Raw genomic sequence first — 18,457 nt, 5'->3', positions numbered from 1 at the left:
CCCCCCAAAAATGCACATCACCACAGCATCCTCCGCCCTCCCCCTCCTCCTCCTCCCCACCCTCGCCGCCGCCGCCGGCAACGCAGTCGTCACCAACAACTGCAACAGCCCAATCTACCTCTGGTCCGTCGGCGGCTCCGTTGGCCCCCGCCAGACCATCCAACCGGGCGCCAGCTACACCGAGGCCCTCCACTACGACCCGGCCTCCGGCGGCGTCTCCCTCAAGATCACCAAGACCCCCGACGGCCTGTACGACGGCAGCCCCCAGCTGAACTACGCCTACACCCTCGACGGCGCCAAGACCTGGTACGACCTGTCCAGTGTCTTCGGGGATGCCTTCGCCGGCTCGGTGCTAAGTGTCAAGCCCAGCGATACCGCCTGCCCCAAGATCTGCTGGCCGAATGGGGTCAACCCCGGTGGTAGCCAGGTGAAGACCTGCCAGGCGGGGAGTACTGAGACTTTGACGATTTGTGCGGCTGGGTGTTAGGGACTCCCTTGGGGGATTAATAAGGATAGGGGAGGCGGAGGCGGGTGGAGTAATGCTTGGGTCTGGTTGGGCTTGGTTAATGGAAGATGTTCTTTAACGAGGTTGATATTGGGTAGCTTATGGCTGGTGCAGAGAATGATCATGATGATGATGATGGCAATGGCAACGGCGCCGCAGCTACTCCTTCCATCGTAAATCCATTCCGGGACGTTCGGTCCTCTGCTTCCACCATGAACGAGGCGGCACCGGTGTAGAACGCTCGACCCTCGACCTGGACAACCACGGATGATCGTCCACCAGCCGATGCTGACGGCGCGAGCTCCTCGACGATCTCCGCGCGGAACTCGTCTGTCTGGAAGTGGTTCGACACGAGCGAGTTGTACGCCCAGCGCTGGCCGACGGCCCGGCGGCCCTTGGCGTGGGCCAGGGCCATGCGCGCCGTCACGCACGACCCCGTCGGCGACCGGTCGATCTGGTTGTCGGCGAAGTAGCACAGGCCGGTCTCGGCGCCCGCGACGTCGCGCGGTTGCGTTCCGATGGTCGCGTCAACGACCATGACGGAGTAGAGGAAGGAGAGCCGCGGGTCCTCCGGGTGCGTGACGGCGGCGATGATCTCCGGGCAGCGTTCGAGGTACGGCTTCAGCTGCTGCATGCAGCGGGTGGTCGCGTCGAGGTCGACGGTCGACAGCCCGTCGCTGAAGCCGAGTTCCGCGGCGTCGACGATCGCGTAGAAGGCGCCGCCGTAGCTGATGTCCAGCGTGATGGCGTCCCGCTGGGCCGGCAGTTCGGGCCACCGCGCCGCGGCGGGGATGGGGATGGTCAGTTGCAGGGCCGTGGCGTAGGCGGGCGTGGACCGGAAGGAGACGGGGCGCGTGGGGTCGGACCGCGTGCCCTCCGCGTTGGTGGGGACGGTGATGCTGACGACGCCGCAGGGGGCGTGCAGCCTCAGCTGGATGGTTTGGGTCGTGGCGTGGAAGGGGAGCTGGGCGCGCCGCGGGAAGACGCTGGCGTCGTGCGTGTCGACGAGGAACCGGCCCAGCGCCAGCGTCGCGTGCCCGCACATGGTCGAGTAGCCCTCGTTGTGGATGAAGAGCACGCCCACGTCCGCCTCCCCCGCGGACACCAGCTCCGTCGCTGGGCAGATGATCGCCCCGTACATGGCGGGGTTGCCCCGCGGTTCCAGCATCAGTTGCTGGCGGATGTGGTCGTGCTGCTGGCGGGCTTGGTCCCGTTGGGCCAGCAATGTGCCAGTCAGCCGGGGGTAGCCAGCGTAAATGATGCGGGTGGGTTCGCCGGTCGTGTGCATATCAATGCAGTGGATGGTGTTGGGGAGCTGGGTGAGGACCTGCGAGACGTCCATTTTGGCGGTGGTCTTTTCTGATCTGGTTGTACCTGTTGGGATGTAAGTTATTTAAAGCTAGTAGTCTACGGAGGTCGGAGGTAAGTGGTTGAGGAATGAGCTTGGGTGACTTGGGGTGGTTTATAGATCTTATCTGGGGGGGTAATTGGGGAGGTGAGGTTCCGTTCGGAGAGTAGATCCGGGGCTGGCATCGGTTGGCGTTCCGAGTGGTGGTTCCACCTACTATAGCCAGGACGGTATATAACCCAGCCCTGAAGGTAGGTACTGTACTCCGTCCCTAGCTAGTAGTCAATGTGTTTGCCACAGCACGCCTTGTAGCATCTACGCGCCAGGAGAACTGTGGTCGTACAAGAATTAACGCCATTTCTCGAGTCAAGCTAAATACGAGACATTTTGCTGTCAGCTGCAAGGGCGTCAAGTGCCACCTGGCTGGGGAATCGGGGGTTTCGCGATGGTCTCGGCACTGTTGCAGAGTGCCCTCGTTTGGGACAGAAGCATGACGTGGAAGAACAAGAAGCACTCAATGGAAACCTTCCAGATCCACTTGTACCAAGACAGGAGTTGAAGCCAAGAGTGATTGGGCGATCATTCTCAACTCCTCGTAACTACCACTTGCAGGGCAAGGCAACAATGGCGACACGTGCCCATTGAAGCCTCACCGCTCTCATTGCTCTCACCGCCTGAGTCTTGCCCTCACCGCCGCAGCATGGATGCGTCGTACTGCCACTCCCTTCTTTCCCGGGACTGGGAAACTCTCTCTCTCTCTCTCTTGCTTGTCACTACTTCATCAACCAACTTACCTTTACATCGTCTCATTCTGGCGCATTGACTCTCTCAATTACGGGCCTGTCTTGGAAATCGGACCGGCTCGTGTTTTCTATTTCTCCCCATCTCTCCCTAAACTCCTCTTCCTTAAATATTCCTTCTCTTCCTCTACCATATTTGTTCCTCTTTCCCCTTCCCCCCACTCCCTCCCTCTCCCCATCCTCAACGATACTTCACCCGGTACAGTAGCTGCTAGCGGCCGTTGCTCCTTGGACCACCTTCCTTGCACTGCATGCCTCCAAGGTCCTCTGCACCCTGCCGCTTGTGGAACCCTGGACATCCTCGATCTTTATCAACCCCAATTTATCGTTCCTTTTCCCGATCAGGCACCTTTGCGGCGGTAGCCCCTCATTCCTACCCCTCGCCACGCTTGTTCTCGCATCGCTGGGCTCGATCTTTTGCCTCCGGTGGACAGACTCATCGTCCTCCCTCTCTCCTTCACTCTCCCACACCCGTCTCGCGTGCTCCGTTTGCCACTAGCCCGGTCAAAATGGGTTCTACCAAGATGGGCACTGTCGAACGCATTGCGGAGGATCTGTTGAAGCCGGAGCTGGATGATCGCTCCTATCGCGTCATCCGCCTCCCCAATAAGCTCGAAGCTCTACTGGTCCACGACCCGGACACTGACAAGGCCAGTGCGGCCGTGAACGTCAATGTCGGTAATTTCTCAGACGCAGACGACATGCCGGGTATGGCTCACGCCGTTGAACATCTCTTGTTCATGGGCACCAAAAAGGTACGTGGTTGATTTCCCCCCGTCAGCATGCGGCCAGTCCGACACTAACCTCGGCTGATCGCCCGCAGTACCCCTTAGAGAACGCATACAATCAATATTTGGCATCCAACTCTGGCATGTCCAACGCCTACACGGCTGCCACGGAGACCAACTACTTCTTTGAGGTAGCCGCCACGTCGCACTCTGGCGACGAGAAATCCGATGCGCCCACTTCGCCCTCGGCCACGCAAGCCAAGGGGCCCCTCCACGGGGCCCTGGATCGGTTCGCTCAGTTCTTCGTCGAACCGCTTTTCCTGGAGTCAACGCTGGACCGCGAGTTGAGGGCCGTGGACTCTGAGAACAAGAAGAACCTGCAGAGCGATATGTGGCGGTTGATGCAACTGAACAAGAGCCTGTCCAACCCCGCGCATCCCTACCACCACTTCTCGACTGGAAACCTGCAGACATTGAAGGAGGACCCGGAGAAACGCGGCCTCGAGGTTCGCAGTGAATTCATCAAGTTCTATGAGGCCCATTATTCAGCCAACCGGATGAAACTGGTTTTGCTGGGCCGGGAGTCCCTCGACGAGATGGAGGAATGGGTCTCGGATCTGTTCTCGCACGTCCAGAACAAGGATCTTCCGCAGAATCGCTGGGACGATGTTCAGCCCTGGACGGCCGAACATCTAGGAAAGCAGATCTTTGCCAAGCCGGTGATGGACATGCGGTCTCTGGACATCTATTTCCCTTTCATGGACGAGGAGCACTACTACGAGTCCCAGCCCAACCGTTACATTAGCCACCTGATCGGCCACGAGGGTCCCGGAAGTATCTTGGCTTACATCAAGGCCAAGGGTTGGGCCAATGGCTTGTCTGCTGGTCCTCTACCCATCTGCCCTGGTGCGGCCTTCTTCACCATCAACGTCCGCTTGACCCCTGAGGGCTTGAAAAACTACCGTGAGGTCGCGAGAGTCATCTTCGAGTATATCGCTATGATCAAGGAAGGTGAGCCTCAGCAGTGGATCTATGATGAGATGAAGAACTTGGCCGAGGTCGAGTTCCGCTTCAAACAAAAGACCCCCGCCAGTCGCTTTGCCAGCAACCTGAGCAGCAAGATGCAGAAGCCCCACCCTCGCGAGTGGTTGCTGAGCACCGGGCTTCTCCGGAAGTACGACCCGGCTTTGATCAAGGAAGCCTTGTCCTACCTTCGGCCCGACAACTTCCGCATGCTCATTGTGGCCCAGGATTACCCTGGTGACTGGGATCAGAAGGAGAAGTGGTACGGCACGGAGCACAAGGTGGAGGATATCCCCAAGGACTTCATGGCCGACATCCGTCAGGCGTATGAGACCACCTCCGCGAACCGTCTGCCCGACCTGCACCTGCCTCACAAGAACGAATTTGTTCCGACTCGTCTCTCCGTTGAGAAGAAAGAAGTCTCGGAACCAGCTAAGACACCGAAGCTCATCCGGCATGACGACCACGTCCGTCTGTGGTACAAGAAGGATGATCGATTCTGGGTTCCTAAGGGCACCTTCAACATCTCACTTCGAAACCCTCTGGTGTGGGCTACTCCGGCCAACGTGGTCAAAGCCAGGTTCTACTGCGAATTGGTCCGCGATGCCCTCAACGAATATGCCTATGATGCTGAGCTGGCAGGCCTCGATTATTCCCTGGGTATTAGTATCTTTGGCCTGGACATCTCGGTGGGTGGATACAACGACAAAATGTCCGTGCTTTTGGAGAAGGTTCTTACGAGCATGCGTGATCTCGTTGTGAAGCCGGAACGCTTCAGCATCATCAAGGAGCGCCTGACCAGAGCCTATAAGAACGCCGAGTATCAACAGCCCTACTACCAAGTTAGCGACTACACTCGATACCTGACCGCAGAACGGTCCTGGCTCAATGAGCAGTATGCATCTGAGCTTCAACATATTGAAGTGGAAGACGTGGCTTGCTTCTTCCCTCAGATTCTCCGTCAGAACCACATCGAGGTGTTGGCGCACGGAAACCTGTACAAGGAGGATGCACTTCGTATGACTGACCTGGTGGAATCTACTTTGAAGAGTCGTACTTTGCCCGAGTCGCAGTGGTACGTGCGGCGCAATGTCATCATTCCCCCTGGCTCCAACTATGTCTATGAGCGGACGCTCAAAGACCCAGCCAACGTTAACAACGGCATCGAATATTTGCTGTACATTGGAGACATCAATGACGCGGTCTTGCGGGCCAAGCTGCTGCTGTTTGCCCAGATGACTGATGAGCCTGCATTCGATCAACTCCGGAGCAAGGAGCAACTGGGATATGTTGTCTGGAGCGGTGCCCGTTATTCTTCCACTACTATCGGATATCGCGTCATTATCCAGAGTGAGCGCGTTGCCGGGTACCTTGAACACCGTATCGAGAACTTCTTGAGCATGTTCCAGAAGACATTGGAGGAGATGACGGATAGTGACTTTGAAAGGCACAAGCGCAGTCTTATCAACAGAAGACTGGAAAAGCTCAAGAACCTGGGCTCAGAGACTAGTCGCTTCTGGTCTCACATTGGATCGGAGTATTTCGACTTCGTGCAGAATGAGGCGGATGCTGCCAATGTGCGGTCTCTGACCAAGTCAGACCTCATCCAGTTTTATAATCAGTTTATCAACCCTCAGTCATCCACGCGTGGCAAGCTGTCCATCCATCTCAAGGCACAAGCTACCGCTCTCGCCAGCACGCCCCAGCAGCAGAAGACCCAGCTTGTGACGCGTATGCGCACGCTCTTGGAGAAAGCGCAGTTGGCAGTCGATGCGGATCGGTTGGAGGCTGCATTCGCTGATGTCGACGTGTCCAGCGGCGATGAGCGGCTGATCGTGGACACCATCAAGACTGTCTTGGATGGACTGGGTCTTGCAGAGCAACAAGCTAAGCAGGCCCTGGATTCCCTGGTAAACAGCGTTGGAGTAGAGCTGAAGCACATCGGCATTCAGCCCAAGAGATTCGAGGGGCAGTCTGGTCAGACGGTCAATGGATTCGGCCAGGAGGCTGTCACCTACATCACCAACGTCCCTGAGTACAAGGCCCGTCTGAATGTCAGCGCCGGTCCGAACCCTGTCACCGATATTAGCGAGTTCGAGGACTTTGATGCCAAGCTATAGTCGCATCGCCTGTTGAATTTAAGATCCACCTACTTGCTACAACCTTCACTTCACTTATAATGATGATGATAGAAACTTTCTGCTGCCTTGTTGATATTGAGGCGTGGCTTTGGAATGAGTACCGGACATCTTTTGGGACGCAGGATGAGGGGATCGATAGATTTGAAATTCATGGGATGTAGATTAGAAATATGATACATAATTGAAATCTTTCGACTGAGCCATGAACACAGACTTGAGATGTTTCAATAACAACCAGTGGAGGTAATTTAGATGTTGTCTGTTGTTGACTCCCAGTCGGTTTGTTTGCAACTTGGAAGTTAGGGCGACCGGGGCGGTCGAATGTTTTCGCGGAGGGCAGCTCCGATGCCAATCGGTTGATCGATCGAGCTGCGGCGGAGAGAGCATCAACTCCGCCGGGCTGTGATCCACCTCGCGACCAGCACCAACAACAACCGACCTCCTACCATCCTTGTACCCGCCGCGACCCTTTTCTCGTCACTCACTTACATCGTCTTGACTCACTCGATCACAAGCCGAAGATCTTTTAAAAGCCGCATCTACCTACCATGTCGACCGCAACAGCGACGGCGATTCAGAGCTCTCGCCCGTACGTTCCAGACCCCCCGGGCGAGCTGAGCTTCAGCTCAAGGCATGGACCAACCAATACTGACTACGTTGCTCTCTACCTAGTCCCATCGCTTCCAAAGACTTCTCCGCTCAGCAACCACAAACCATTCGTCTATATCCTCTCTCGAATTACACGTTCGGGACCAAGGAGACGCAACCCGAGGAAGATCCCTCCGTCCTGGCCCGCCTGAAACGCCTCGAAGAACACTACGAGAAATATGGCATGAGACGTACCTGCGAGGGTGTTCTTGTGTGTCATGAGCATAACCACCCGCATGTGCTCATGCTGCAGATCGCGAACGCCTTCTTCAAGCTGTACGTATCCTGTCCGATCGTGGAGTCAAGACACGCCTCGGTCACGACTGCGACACGACATTGTCATCAACGGTTCCCCGGAACCGACTTCATGTATCTATACGAGAGCAAACTGACTTATGTGAACCGTGTTAGACCCGGAGACTACCTTCCCTTCGAAGACGACGAGGTCGAAGGGTTCAAGAAGCGGCTCAACGAGCGGCTTGCGCCCGTCGGATCGCAGTTCTCCGGCGAGGGCGTCAACGAGGACTGGGAGATCGGCGATACCCTGGCGCAGTGGTGGCGGCCCAACTTCGAGACGTTCATGTACCCATTCCTGCCCGGCCATGTGACTCGACCCAAGGAGTGCAAGAAGCTGTATTTCATCCAGCTGCCCAAGAAGAGTGAGTCCTGATCCCTGCAAGCCTGATGGCATCTCCAGCGAGAGAACCGTGACTGAAAACCAGGCGGCAATGCAGAGGTCCTCTCCGTCCCGAAGAACATGAAGCTTCTCGCCGTGCCGTTGTTCGAGTTGTACGACAACACTGCGCGGTACGGGCCGCAACTGTCGGCCATCCCGCACCTGCTGTCCCGGTACAACTTCGAGTTTGTGGACGAGAACGACAACGTGGTGGCCGCGACGCCAGGCACACCGCTGCCGGAGGGCCACGCGCTCCGGACTAAGGTCCTGGCGGGCGACAGTGGTGATGGGCAGGATGAGGGGATGACGGATTACACTCCTGAGGGTGGGGAGAATGGCACGGTCGCTGCGTGAGAGAGTCATTGTGATTTCTTTCCGAGGCTCGACAACCAAGGTGTGTCCTTTTGGCCCTCTCCATCCCGCCTCTTGTCCTTTCAGGGATCTATGAGGATAGTGGGTAAGTGTGCTGTCCGTGGAGAGAGACATTCTTCCCCAGTCTGGAAACAACTCCGATGCGTAGCAAGGGTTGGCAGTGCTGCATGGGCTGAGACCGACAATCCTGCGAAGACTTCCCTCCTGCCCTTCCCCCCACAGCTTAGCCTCGCGGGCTCATTCCTTGCTTGACCGGGTTTCTCTTCTTGCTTTCTCTATGCTCTTCCGGTTGCAAAAATAAAGATACGACGATGTTCCCCCCCATCTGGATGGCGTTTTCAAAGGAGCGAATATATTGCGATTGTGATTGTGATTTCTAATATGAGTTTTTTTTTTTTTTCTCTTTTTCCGAATCTACTTTCTCCTGTTGACGGGATTTGCAATATCTACACATACTTCTGTTCAGTGCTCCGGTTTGTCGTACGACACAAGCCCTTCTCTGGGGGGTTTTGACTTTCGGGAGATTCTCCGGAAATCCTCTCCTTGTCTTTGACAGCTTCGCTACCTCGGTTCATGTCCTCGTGTGTGCGTGTGCCTGGACAATCCGTTGTCCGCTGCATCCCATGAAAACCAGAGGAATGATAACCCCTGTCCCTAGCCTGAACTTATTCCAGCCAAGGTGGGGGTGAAAGCAGAGACAAAAGCCCAGCTGACCAGCACGCCCAAGCATAGACGACTAAGTTATATCCAGCTCAACTATGAAGTCAGCTATCAGGTAAAAAAGTCTAAAAGAATCCCTCCCATGAAACTCCGAAGATACTCCAGCCAACCCGGCCGGCACTTGGAATTACATCCAGTATACGAGTACGTAGTGTTTGCAACTCCACTCGGAAATCATTCCCACCCCGATTTGCGCTCAGGTGCGCGCCGAGGGCAGTACGGGGGTTACATCGTACCAAATCCCGACCGCGTCTATCCGGATCGATGTGGGGTGCCTACATACAGTACCGTTCCGTATGAGGTGTCCGGTGCAGTCGCAGTGGATGTATGGAGGTAGCAGCATTTACCCTCGTCCGGTGTCTTTAATCCTTTCTGTGGGGGGTGGATCACGCACTCAAGCCGGCAGGTATACCGTTGTCTGTGTTCTGCCTAGCGCCAGAAGCTGGACGGTCGTGCCAGTGCCAGTGCGCACTGCGGTGTGTTGTTAGTTCTAGTTCTCTGCCTGCACGGGATTGCTTTAGGCTGGCGTTTCCCCGCAAGTTGTTTTAGGGTTCTAAACCAACGGGCAAGGCCGTTGAATTTAACAGGTTTGTGGGTTGGAGTCGCCTGGTGTCCGGCACATGATTTTAGGTCCTGTGGTTTCTGGTACTAGTTTAGCCCCTCTTCAACGAGATGCCGAGGGATGAGGAGGGGCTGCAGCGCATGCTGGGGCGGTACTTTAGGTTCATGTGGAAAAGAAATATGGGGTAGAGTTGGAAATGAGGGGGGGGGGTGCAAGATTGTGATGTCATTTTGTTTGGGATTAGATTAGATTGGAATTGAGGAACTGTACTGTATACTTTGTATCCTCTTGAAGTATAACATGTTAACTGTAGAGTTGAACAGGATGGGATGAGAGGTTAGTTGTTGTAGGAGGAAAGAAGGTTGATTGTTTATCCCAAGGTATAAACTACACTAAACGAACTTAACTGGCTACCGGCCCGGGATTAGCTAGGACAAAGGAACAAGAGGTCTCAGTCCAAGCCTATGGTGTCTGGTGGAAGGAAGGAAAGGATGTTCGCTCTTCGTCTAAGACACATACTGTAGGCAGACACACCGCAGTGTCTTTGGTGCCTTTTTTTTTTTTTTTGGTTTGTTCGGTGCATTCATCCCATCGGAAGGATCAGATTCCCTGAGGCTCGGCTCCCGGACCTGACCTTGACCTTGACCTGAACTACTCACTACTCACGAGGGCTGAGACTGGGTTGACGGAGTGCAAGGATAGACATTCAAGCATGTGAAACTGCCGATAGGTCTGCGACGGGAGTCAATGCCAGTGACCGTGATTTAGGGTACTGTACTATACATGCAGCGCAGCGGACGATGAGTGGTTGCTTCGCAATCGGCCTGAGCGTGATCATTTCTCTTGCTGGGGGACGAATGAGGGCGGCTGTGTTCCTGGCTTGCTTGTTTGCTTGCGAGTGAGTGCCAGCCCGCGCGCTTACGCTCCAACTGGCTTGTAGTGCTATGTCTACCCTGCCCATATACTGGGGGCTGATGTACACGCCCGATACTTCCGTCGGTTGATGCTCTCTTCTCGGCCAGGTGTGCGTTCCGTTCTCCTCGCTCTATGGATCCCATCCGGATCCAGTTACCATCCGCGTGCCCCCGAGTCTCTCTGCACGCCCACTTGTTCACTCTATTATACTTTGGCACGTAGAGCTTTAGTCCATCGCAGTTTTTCTCTGGGAGGAAGAATCATTGGATGCTCGACGTTGCCCGGAGAAAGTGGACTGATGGTCTCTACGTTTACCGCTGTGGATATCCTTCGTTGTGGGGGTGGTGGAGCCCGGCATTCCAGAACATAACGGAGTCCGCGCAGGAATCCTCCTTTCTTTCCCTTTGACTCCGGGGTGTCCGGGGCCAAGTGCTCGTTTCTTCCGGAGGCATGCGTCTCTCTCTCTCTTGAGCTAGGATAGGGAGGTGGAACCAACCACTGGGTAGGGATGGAGGGTGTTCGTGATGTGCTTGGGTTTCCCGTTGTTTTTTTTGTCTCTCTACCCCGCTCAGCCTGTCTCTTTTCTTCGGAATGCTGGGGTCTTGATTGGCGTTGTGATCGAAGAGCTGATGGGGGCTTTTTCTTTTTCGGTTTTTTTTCTTTTTCGCGCTTCTTGGCTTCGGCGTGAAGAAAGGGGAAGGGGCCGAATTGGCACGGATTGCTAACTGTATATAAAGAGCCATGGGGCGAGAGGAATAAGAGGGCTTCTTTTCATTCTGTGCTTTGGATGTGCCAGTGTTGGTGAAGCGTCTGCGTTTGCTGTTATTACAAGGTCATTGACGCTGCTCCTTGCCTGTTCGTTTTGGTTATCGACTTGATCTGGGTTGGCACTGTATACATACTCCCAAACTGCAAGCATGGTATATATCACTCGTTTGGGTGGGGTGGTGGCCGCTCTTGCGGCCTTGGTTGTGGCTGCTCCGGTTGATATTCGAGGTGAGTGTCTGCCTGGGAATCAATTCGAAAGTGTGTTGGTGGAAGGAAAAGAAGTGTTAAAGAAGTCGAATTGCAGATGTCTCGACCACTGTCTACACGCAGCTGGATCTGTTCGCGCAATACTCCGCCGCGGCGTACTGCTCGACCAACCTCGATTCCCCGAATACGAGCGTGACCTGCACGAACGGACTTTGTCCGTTACTCGCAGCTGCCACGACCAAGAGTCTGGCCGAGTTCGAGGCGTATGTTTTTGCCTGCATGGATGCGGTGCGCGGAGGTGCGAAATAGAATTGGGCTAACTGATTCGCGCACGTGTAGTTCCGATTCCTACGGCGATACAGCGGGATTCCTCGTGGTTGACTCCACCAACAAGAAGCTGGTGGTGTCGTTCCGCGGAAGCAGCTCGATTGAGAACTGGATCGCCAATTTGGACTTCATCTTCACGGATGCCAGCGCGGTCTGCAGTGGCTGCCAGGTCCACCAGGGCTTCTGGAAGGCCTGGAGCTCTGTCGCGGACACCTTGACGACGGAGATCGCGTCTGCGGTAACCGCTTACCCCGGCTATAGCCTGGTGTTCACGGGGCATAGTCTGGGAGGAGCGTTGGCGACCATCGGCGCGACGGTGCTGCGGAATGCGGGGTACTCCGTTCAACTGGTGAGTCTCTCTTCATGCAGCAGGAGCTGGTGGCAACATTCCGTTGCTGACAAAAAGACAGTATTCCTATGGAGCGCCCCGAGTGGGCAACACGGCGCTGGCCAACTATATCACGAGCAAAGGCTCTGGCTCGAATTTCCGAGTGACTCACCTCAACGATGTCGTGCCTAGACTTCCGCCGAGACTGCTTGGTTATAGTCACCCAAGCCCGGAATACTGGATCACTAGCGGAACTGGTGCTGCAGTGACCTCATCGGATATCGACATCATCCAGGGCGTCGACTCCTCTGCTGGAAACGCGGGGGAGAATATCACCAGCGTGCTGGCGCACCTGTGGTACTTCATCAGTATTGGCACTTGTTAATCGTTGTACATATGTGAGGTATGAGACAATGTGGGTGTATAGGACAATGAGTATATAGGGAAGTTGTGTATATGATGCATGAAGTGTGCAGTATGAAGCTGCTCAAAAACTGGCCTTTGAGTAATAATTCCTTGGTTCTTGATGTTGTTGGATGTGTGGTTAATGATGTAGGTAGAAGATTGACTGAGATGGTGGGAGCGAAGATGACTATGAATCACGTGGCCATACTACTTGAAGCGGCTAAGGCATGTTATGCCCGCTTGTCTGGGATGCTATCATGGATAGTAACTTACACCACGGTACCTAAAGAGGTGAAGACGCTACACTCCAGGCTGGCATACTCCGGCCGGTGTATGGAAGTAGGGCTGAGCCGAGCCGGGGAGCCGGGGAGCGACTGCCAAACCAGGCGCGGACCCCGGGCAATTATTCGACCGATTACTGCCAAGCAGCATTGCTGATGGAGTTAACCCACGGCCAGGGAACACAATGTCTCCAATAGTGAAACCACCATGTGGCTTGACACCACCTCCTCTCTTCCAGGCAACATAAGCTGCCAGCTGTCGCCAACTCTTCTTCCTTGACCCAACTACCCTACAACGCACTCTCTCACGCTGAATGTGTCATCTACAACCGCAGACTCTTCTCATTCACCGCTGCGCATCTCCGTAAACCATTAAGCCCCGGAGCTCCACTGACCGAGTCGTTGCCCGCTCCGCAACACACCGACCGGACAGCTCAGCGATCGGCCTTCGCGCAGCCATGCTTCCTGCGCATTGAAACGTGATCTACTCGGATACTCAATTGACTCTTGCGACTATAGTGACTACCAGCATATGCTCTCGTACCCCGTTCGCTGCGTGTCACCTCTACGCTGCCGCCGGTCGCAACCATGTTGTTCTTCGGCAGCGGAGTCTCCAGCCCGCGCCGCCGCAGCCAGGAAAAGGCCATCTTGTGCACCATCCTGATCGTTTACGCGCTATACTTCCTTTTCTTCTCCAAAAGCTCCGAACATGCACATATCGATACCTCGGCCCACGATGCGGTGTCGAAAGGCGGACCCTACCGCGATATGCGCTCCGGGCAAGCTGCACCGTCGGCATCGGCCGCGCGACTCTCAAAAACCCTTGACAGGGAGATGGTGGTGGCTAGCATGAAGACTGATGATGTCTCATGGCTGTACCAGTATTTCCCCGAGTGGCACAAGAGCGTCTATGTGGTGGACGACAAAAAGGCGCAGTTGACGGTCAAGCTGAACAAGGGCCGGGAGTCCATGGTCTATCTAACGTGGGTCTTGTGAATCGCGATCGGAGTGGTGTGAAGCTGGTGCTAATGGAGTGTCTCTAGATACATCATTGACAACTACGACAACCTTCCCGATTCGATCCTCTTCATTCACCCTCAGAGATATCAATGGCATAATGACGATCCTTATTACGACGGGGTGCCGGTCCTCCGCAATTTCCAGCTTCCCTACCTGCAGAAACAAGGCTACGTTAACTTACGCTGTGCCTGGATTCTCGGCTGCCCGGCGGAGATTCACCCGTACACCGATTCCCACCGAGATGACGTCCATGTCGGAGAGTACTTCAAGAACGGATTCAAGGAGCTCTTCCCCGGGGAGGAGGTTCCGGAAGAAGTGGGGGTCTCGTGCTGTGCGCAGTTTGCAGTCACAAGCTGGAAGATTAGACAACGGCCTAAGAAGGACTATGAACGATTCAGGAAGTGGTTGACGGAGACCAAGCTCCCAGATGATCTCAGCGGACGTATCATGGAGTACTCATGGCACAGTAGGTTGACCTTCTGCCATTTGTGGCTGTATGCACGAGGCTAACATGCAGGCAGTGATCTTTGGTAAAGGACCCGTCCACTGCCCGACGGCTGAAGAATGCTACTGCAGGGTATTCGGGCTGTGTAATTTGGATTGCCCGACCGAGGGAGACTGCGCTGGCCGCTATGTTCTCCCGCCGTACTCTTCTCTACCTGAAGGATGGCCGTATATCGGATGGAAGGGCCAGAAACAAGACCCCAGCAAGGGGTTACCTGAGACATAGGCGCACTAAGCATAGTGTGATTGTTAGGAAAATCATGCCAAGCAATATGCCTCAATCCGTGGTCAGCCTGAGTGTACACATGTCTGTGTCGACTACATTGAGCAACAGACCGGCCTGTCTGATTGAGACGGGCCATCAAGCCCCGGTTGGAAGAGCGATGGCACGGTGATTTCTGCCGTCCGTTGCATCAATGGCCTTTGCTCCATCTATGGATGGAGGAGGATAATACCCCCAATGATGCCATCTTTGTACATACATCACACCATAATCGGGATCCGACTCTTTCTCAGCTCGCGCTGAAAGTGCCAGTATTTGGGCTGAGCGATGACCCGCGTTGGCTGATGCGGTGTGGTTGGTGGTGGTGATGTGATGATGTCAAATGTTCTCATATGAATGAAAAGTACCCACTCTTCATAATACTCTCAGCCTTGTCAAGATTTTATTTCCAGATCTCAAGGTTCTGATGTGTAACCTTTGCAGCATGAAACCCTGTTTTGTACAGTACCGAGTAGAACCTCCCCCACCAATGTGCAGCAGCCGAGGCAGCGCGGCGGAACCGGGAGCTTTCCCCGCGCGAGCGAGTCCCCGGAACAACAAATCCTCACCTTCAAGGTTCAAACAACAACCACCTACCTAGTACCTACCTCCAACCTCCAACCTCAATCCATTCCCACCCAAACAGCAAGCACCACACCGTAACACCACAACGCACGAAAGCCCTACAGAACCAAAACCAAAAAGATGTTAATAATCGGCCTGACCGGCTCCATCGCCACCGGCAAATCGACCGTCTCCTCCCTCCTCTCCTCCCCGCCGTACTCCCTCCCGATCATCGACACGGACCTGCTGGCCCGGAAAGTCGTCGAACCGGGCACGGAAGGCTACAAGGCGATCGTCAACTACTTCGGCCCGACGACCCCGGACCTCCTTCTCCCGGCGTCGCCGCCAGACTCTGCCGCCTCCTCCTCATCCCCCAATGACACGACCACGCCCACCACGACCACCACGCCCACCGACCCGCAAAGCGACCGCACCCCCCGCCCCCTCAACCGCCTCGCCCTCGGCCGCCGCGTCTTCGGCACCACGGAGGACCGCAAACGCGACCGCATGATCCTCAACAAGATCGTGCACCCGCTGGTGCGCCGCGAGGTCTACAAGGCGCTCGCGGCCCACTACGTGCGGGGCCACTGGGCCGTCGTCCTCGACGTGCCGCTGCTGTTCGAGAGCGGGATGGATCTGATCTGCGGCACCGTGGTGGTGGTCGGCGTGCGCGATCCCGCCGTGCAGATGCAGCGGCTCCGCGCCCGCGACCCGCACCTCTCCGCGGAGGAGGCCGCGAATCGCGTCCGCAGTCAGGGCGATGTCGCCTCCAAGGCGGCGCGCGCCGAGTGGAGGGGCCAGCGCAGGGGGCTCGTGGTGTGGAATGATGGCGACAAACAGGAGCTGGAGGGCGAGGTGCGGCGCGCGTTGGCCGTCGTGCAGGCGTCCAGTCCGCGGTGGTGGGCTTGGGTGCTCTTGGTGCTGCCGCCGGTGGGCGTTCTGGCGGCGGTGTGGAATCTCGGGGTGAATTTTTGGGGCCGGAGGGGGTGGGAGACGCTCGAGAGGGAGAGGGAGAGGGAGAGGGTTAGGGCGAAGATTTGAGGGGGTTGATGGTTTTTGACTTGGGAGCAGGCTTGGTTGCGTTGGTCTTTTTCTGGTGTGATCGCTTTTCGCGGCGTTGGGCGTTGCTATATGTATGGTGCTAGACTTTCTGTTGGTGCTTTGGTGGATGCGCTGTTGGGCATGGGTTCGTGGTCTAGTAGCGAATTGGTTATACTTGACTGTTTGGGAATTGCAAGATACTACCCGACTACGGTGTAGTTCAGTTGCTGCATTTAAGGTGAACTGGCTTAAACGCTGGTTCTGTCTCTCTGCCATGTGATTTCCACATTGGGCAGGCTGGGACTACGCCGCGGGCCGTCCTCATAACCCGATCACTACTTGAACTCTAAGGCATCAATGCTGCAGGGAATATTGAACATTGGCTTTTGTCTTCAGGTATGTATATATTGAAAGAAGTCTATTAAAGCAGAGTTCCCGTGTCGTCTGGTTCGACAGACTGACTGCGTCCAGAACAGAACGCCGTGTTTCACTTCCCTGCTCGCTGCGAACCATATGGGACTCTGCGGCTTGACCCCGGATTACGAGAGCTGGGTGGAGTCCAGGAACGGCCGCCTGCGAAGTCTGCGACGTCAACAAGATCCCACGGCTACCAGGATCCTTCTGCCGCCAGGGTATGTAATCCACAGAGTTCGCGAAGCGGAAGACTCGTCCAGTCACTCATCTCTGCAAGAACAAGGTTGGAACTTATCCATTGACGAGGAAGAGCCGTCGTCTGACTTGCTAAACATACCAGGTGCATCAGACCCTGCCAGAGCGAAGACCAACCCCCATATCGAAATCCAGAAAAGTCCTCGCCCAGACGAACGCCACGAAGAGGCTGTGCCAAAAACCCAACCAGAGTGCCGCCTTCAAGCACCACGGATCCTGACTCTTGAAAGACTGCCTAATGGACTATATAAAGCGCGGAGACCCCACCACTCCAACGAATCGAGCATTATAGATCTCCGAGCTTCTCGGAACCTGAAAAATCCCACAGCGCTGCCTTCCTATCGGGACAAATCCACTTGGACGGGACCCAATCGAAGAGATGTTATCGTGATCAGCTCATCACACAGCAGACAGCCTAGCAGCAAGACGAGCAGCAGGAGAAGCGGACAGGCTGGGCGCGGTACACCTGTAGAGTCTCCACGCAGAGTGCGGTTCTATAGAACTGCAGACGACGACAATGTCCAAGATAATGAGACCGTGAACGGCAAGGTTTCGAGCTGGTTGCTGCAGGATGACGAATTCTGGTGACGGCGTACTTGTTGACACAGTCGTTCTCCCCTACCGTGACCAAACCGTCCATAAGATTGCCATGAATTGTGAGTATCCACGGAAGTATTGCCAGGTCCACATAATATCGATAAAAGTCCATGTCATGTATGATTTATGATCCACTGTGTCGCGATGCATGTTTTTAATTTATTTGTGCTTGCGTTTCTTCTGTTTCTTGTCGCCGCCGCCGCCGCCTCCATGGCGTCCTCCGGAGATACTCGTCAGTGCCGACAGTTTGACGGGCTGAGGCTTGTTCTTTTCCTTCTTCTGAGCTTTCTTCTTTGCTTTCTTAATCATGGCGTCCATATCATTAGGGTCAGCTTCGCTGTCGTCATCCTCATCAGATTCGTCTTCATCTCCTCCGGCCTGCTATGCGTGTTAGTATGCATCGACTGTCGTCATGTCAAATGGACCATTAGCACTGACCGCGCTCTTCTTCTTTCGCTTGTAGTTGCCATAGGCCTGTCGACCACCGTAAACCATCTCATCATCATCCGCATCCAAGGAGCTGTCAGCCACAACGAACGGCCGGGGTGCAGGTGCGTCGAAGCCGTAATCGAGCACCCATTCCGTATCACCCGACTCCGCGGCTTGTCGAGCGAGCGCTTCCTTCCGCTTTTCCTCCTCGGCAGCCAGGGCGGCTGCGACAGCGTCCATATCCGATTGAGGGGTCGACGGGCTTTGTACCGATCCCGTCGAAAGTCTTTGGCGCTTCGAGATTGGCGTGGTGGAAGTCTCACCAGAAGACTGCGGCGTGGACTTTTCAGCCGCGGCGCGTTGCATGAACTGTGCAAATTAGCATCGCGCGCAAGTAAAATAGATAAAAGGTCGCATACCTTCATCGTCAGCAGACGAGAAGACATGGTCTTCTCTGGCTTTGCGCCAGGTGTCGAGGGGGTAGACATGACGGCGATGAGGTCGATCAGAGCGTGAAGTGATGTTGAAGATGAAAGAAAAATATCCACAATTCCAAAGCCGCACCCGCCTAAAGAAAGGTGTAACTCGAGGACCAGCAGAAACGCCTCGATTGCAAA

The 18,457-nt window shown here is 55.3% G+C and overlaps 9 protein-coding genes across 9 annotated transcripts; 7 read left to right on the top strand and 2 right to left on the bottom strand.

Moving 5' to 3' along the window:
* On the top strand, positions 1 to 701 carry BO86DRAFT_386418 (putative BYS1 domain protein). Its single transcript, XM_025671328.1, has one exon. It carries the CDS (start codon positions 11 to 13, stop codon positions 485 to 487), a length of 477 nt encoding a protein of 158 aa, XP_025531383.1. The 5' UTR covers positions 1 to 10; the 3' UTR covers positions 488 to 701.
* On the bottom strand, positions 557 to 2,085 carry BO86DRAFT_191724 (putative proline racemase). Its single transcript, XM_025666681.1, has one exon. It carries the CDS (start codon positions 1,845 to 1,847, stop codon positions 627 to 629), a length of 1,221 nt encoding a protein of 406 aa, XP_025531382.1. The 5' UTR covers positions 1,848 to 2,085; the 3' UTR covers positions 557 to 626.
* A 552-nt stretch (positions 2,086 to 2,637) lies between these two features.
* Positions 2,638 to 6,698, top strand: BO86DRAFT_386416 (a-pheromone processing metallopeptidase Ste23). Its single transcript, XM_025671327.1, has 2 exons — positions 2,638 to 3,408; positions 3,477 to 6,698. The coding sequence occupies exons 1-2, from the start codon at positions 2,905 to 2,907 to the stop codon at positions 6,522 to 6,524; spliced, it is 3,552 nt and encodes a 1,183-aa protein (XP_025531381.1). The 5' UTR covers positions 2,638 to 2,904; the 3' UTR covers positions 6,525 to 6,698.
* A 247-nt stretch (positions 6,699 to 6,945) lies between these two features.
* On the top strand, positions 6,946 to 8,627 carry BO86DRAFT_386415 (cleavage and polyadenylation specificity factor subunit 5). Its single transcript, XM_025671326.1, has 4 exons — positions 6,946 to 7,134; positions 7,218 to 7,469; positions 7,605 to 7,852; positions 7,928 to 8,627. The coding sequence occupies exons 1-4, from the start codon at positions 7,094 to 7,096 to the stop codon at positions 8,221 to 8,223; spliced, it is 837 nt and encodes a 278-aa protein (XP_025531380.1). The 5' UTR covers positions 6,946 to 7,093; the 3' UTR covers positions 8,224 to 8,627.
* Positions 8,628 to 11,241: 2,614 nt separating this feature from the next.
* Positions 11,242 to 12,453, top strand: BO86DRAFT_407278 (lipase family protein; the record flags this gene model as incomplete). Its single annotated transcript, XM_025674254.1, has 4 exons — positions 11,242 to 11,434; positions 11,511 to 11,676; positions 11,753 to 12,089; positions 12,151 to 12,453. Exons 1-4 carry the CDS (start codon positions 11,356 to 11,358, stop codon positions 12,451 to 12,453), a joined length of 885 nt encoding a protein of 294 aa, XP_025531379.1. The 5' UTR covers positions 11,242 to 11,355.
* A 514-nt stretch (positions 12,454 to 12,967) lies between these two features.
* Positions 12,968 to 14,908, top strand: BO86DRAFT_407277 (DUF3431 domain-containing protein). Its single transcript, XM_025674253.1, has 3 exons — positions 12,968 to 13,737; positions 13,798 to 14,240; positions 14,296 to 14,908. Exons 1-3 carry the CDS (start codon positions 13,343 to 13,345, stop codon positions 14,502 to 14,504), a joined length of 1,047 nt encoding a protein of 348 aa, XP_025531378.1. The 5' UTR covers positions 12,968 to 13,342; the 3' UTR covers positions 14,505 to 14,908.
* Positions 14,909 to 15,245: 337 nt separating this feature from the next.
* On the top strand, positions 15,246 to 16,118 carry BO86DRAFT_332017 (putative dephospho-CoA kinase; the record flags this gene model as incomplete). The annotated part of the gene is made up of 2 exons (XM_025668768.1): positions 15,246 to 15,442; positions 15,530 to 16,118. Coding segments are annotated over 2 exons (786 nt in total), but the record flags the coding sequence as incomplete, so codon positions are not given.
* A 410-nt stretch (positions 16,119 to 16,528) lies between these two features.
* Positions 16,529 to 17,573, top strand: BO86DRAFT_191667 (uncharacterized protein). Its single transcript, XM_025666680.1, has one exon. It carries the CDS (start codon positions 16,659 to 16,661, stop codon positions 17,400 to 17,402), a length of 744 nt encoding a protein of 247 aa, XP_025531376.1. The 5' UTR covers positions 16,529 to 16,658; the 3' UTR covers positions 17,403 to 17,573.
* On the bottom strand, positions 17,571 to 18,410 carry BO86DRAFT_407275 (uncharacterized protein; the record flags this gene model as incomplete). The annotated part of the gene is made up of 3 exons (XM_025674252.1): positions 18,260 to 18,410; positions 17,850 to 18,209; positions 17,571 to 17,792 (listed from the first exon to the last, which is right to left on the bottom strand). Exons 1-3 carry the CDS (start codon positions 18,326 to 18,328, stop codon positions 17,571 to 17,573), a joined length of 651 nt encoding a protein of 216 aa, XP_025531375.1. The 5' UTR covers positions 18,329 to 18,410.
* Positions 18,411 to 18,457: the final 47 nt, after the last annotated feature.

The sequence above is a fragment of the Aspergillus japonicus genome, assembly GCF_003184785.1.
Source record: "Aspergillus japonicus CBS 114.51 unplaced genomic scaffold BO86scaffold_6, whole genome shotgun sequence".
In the NCBI taxonomy this organism is placed as follows: domain Eukaryota; kingdom Fungi; phylum Ascomycota; class Eurotiomycetes; order Eurotiales; family Aspergillaceae; genus Aspergillus; species Aspergillus japonicus.
This window is presented reverse-complemented; position numbering and strand designations above follow the sequence as displayed.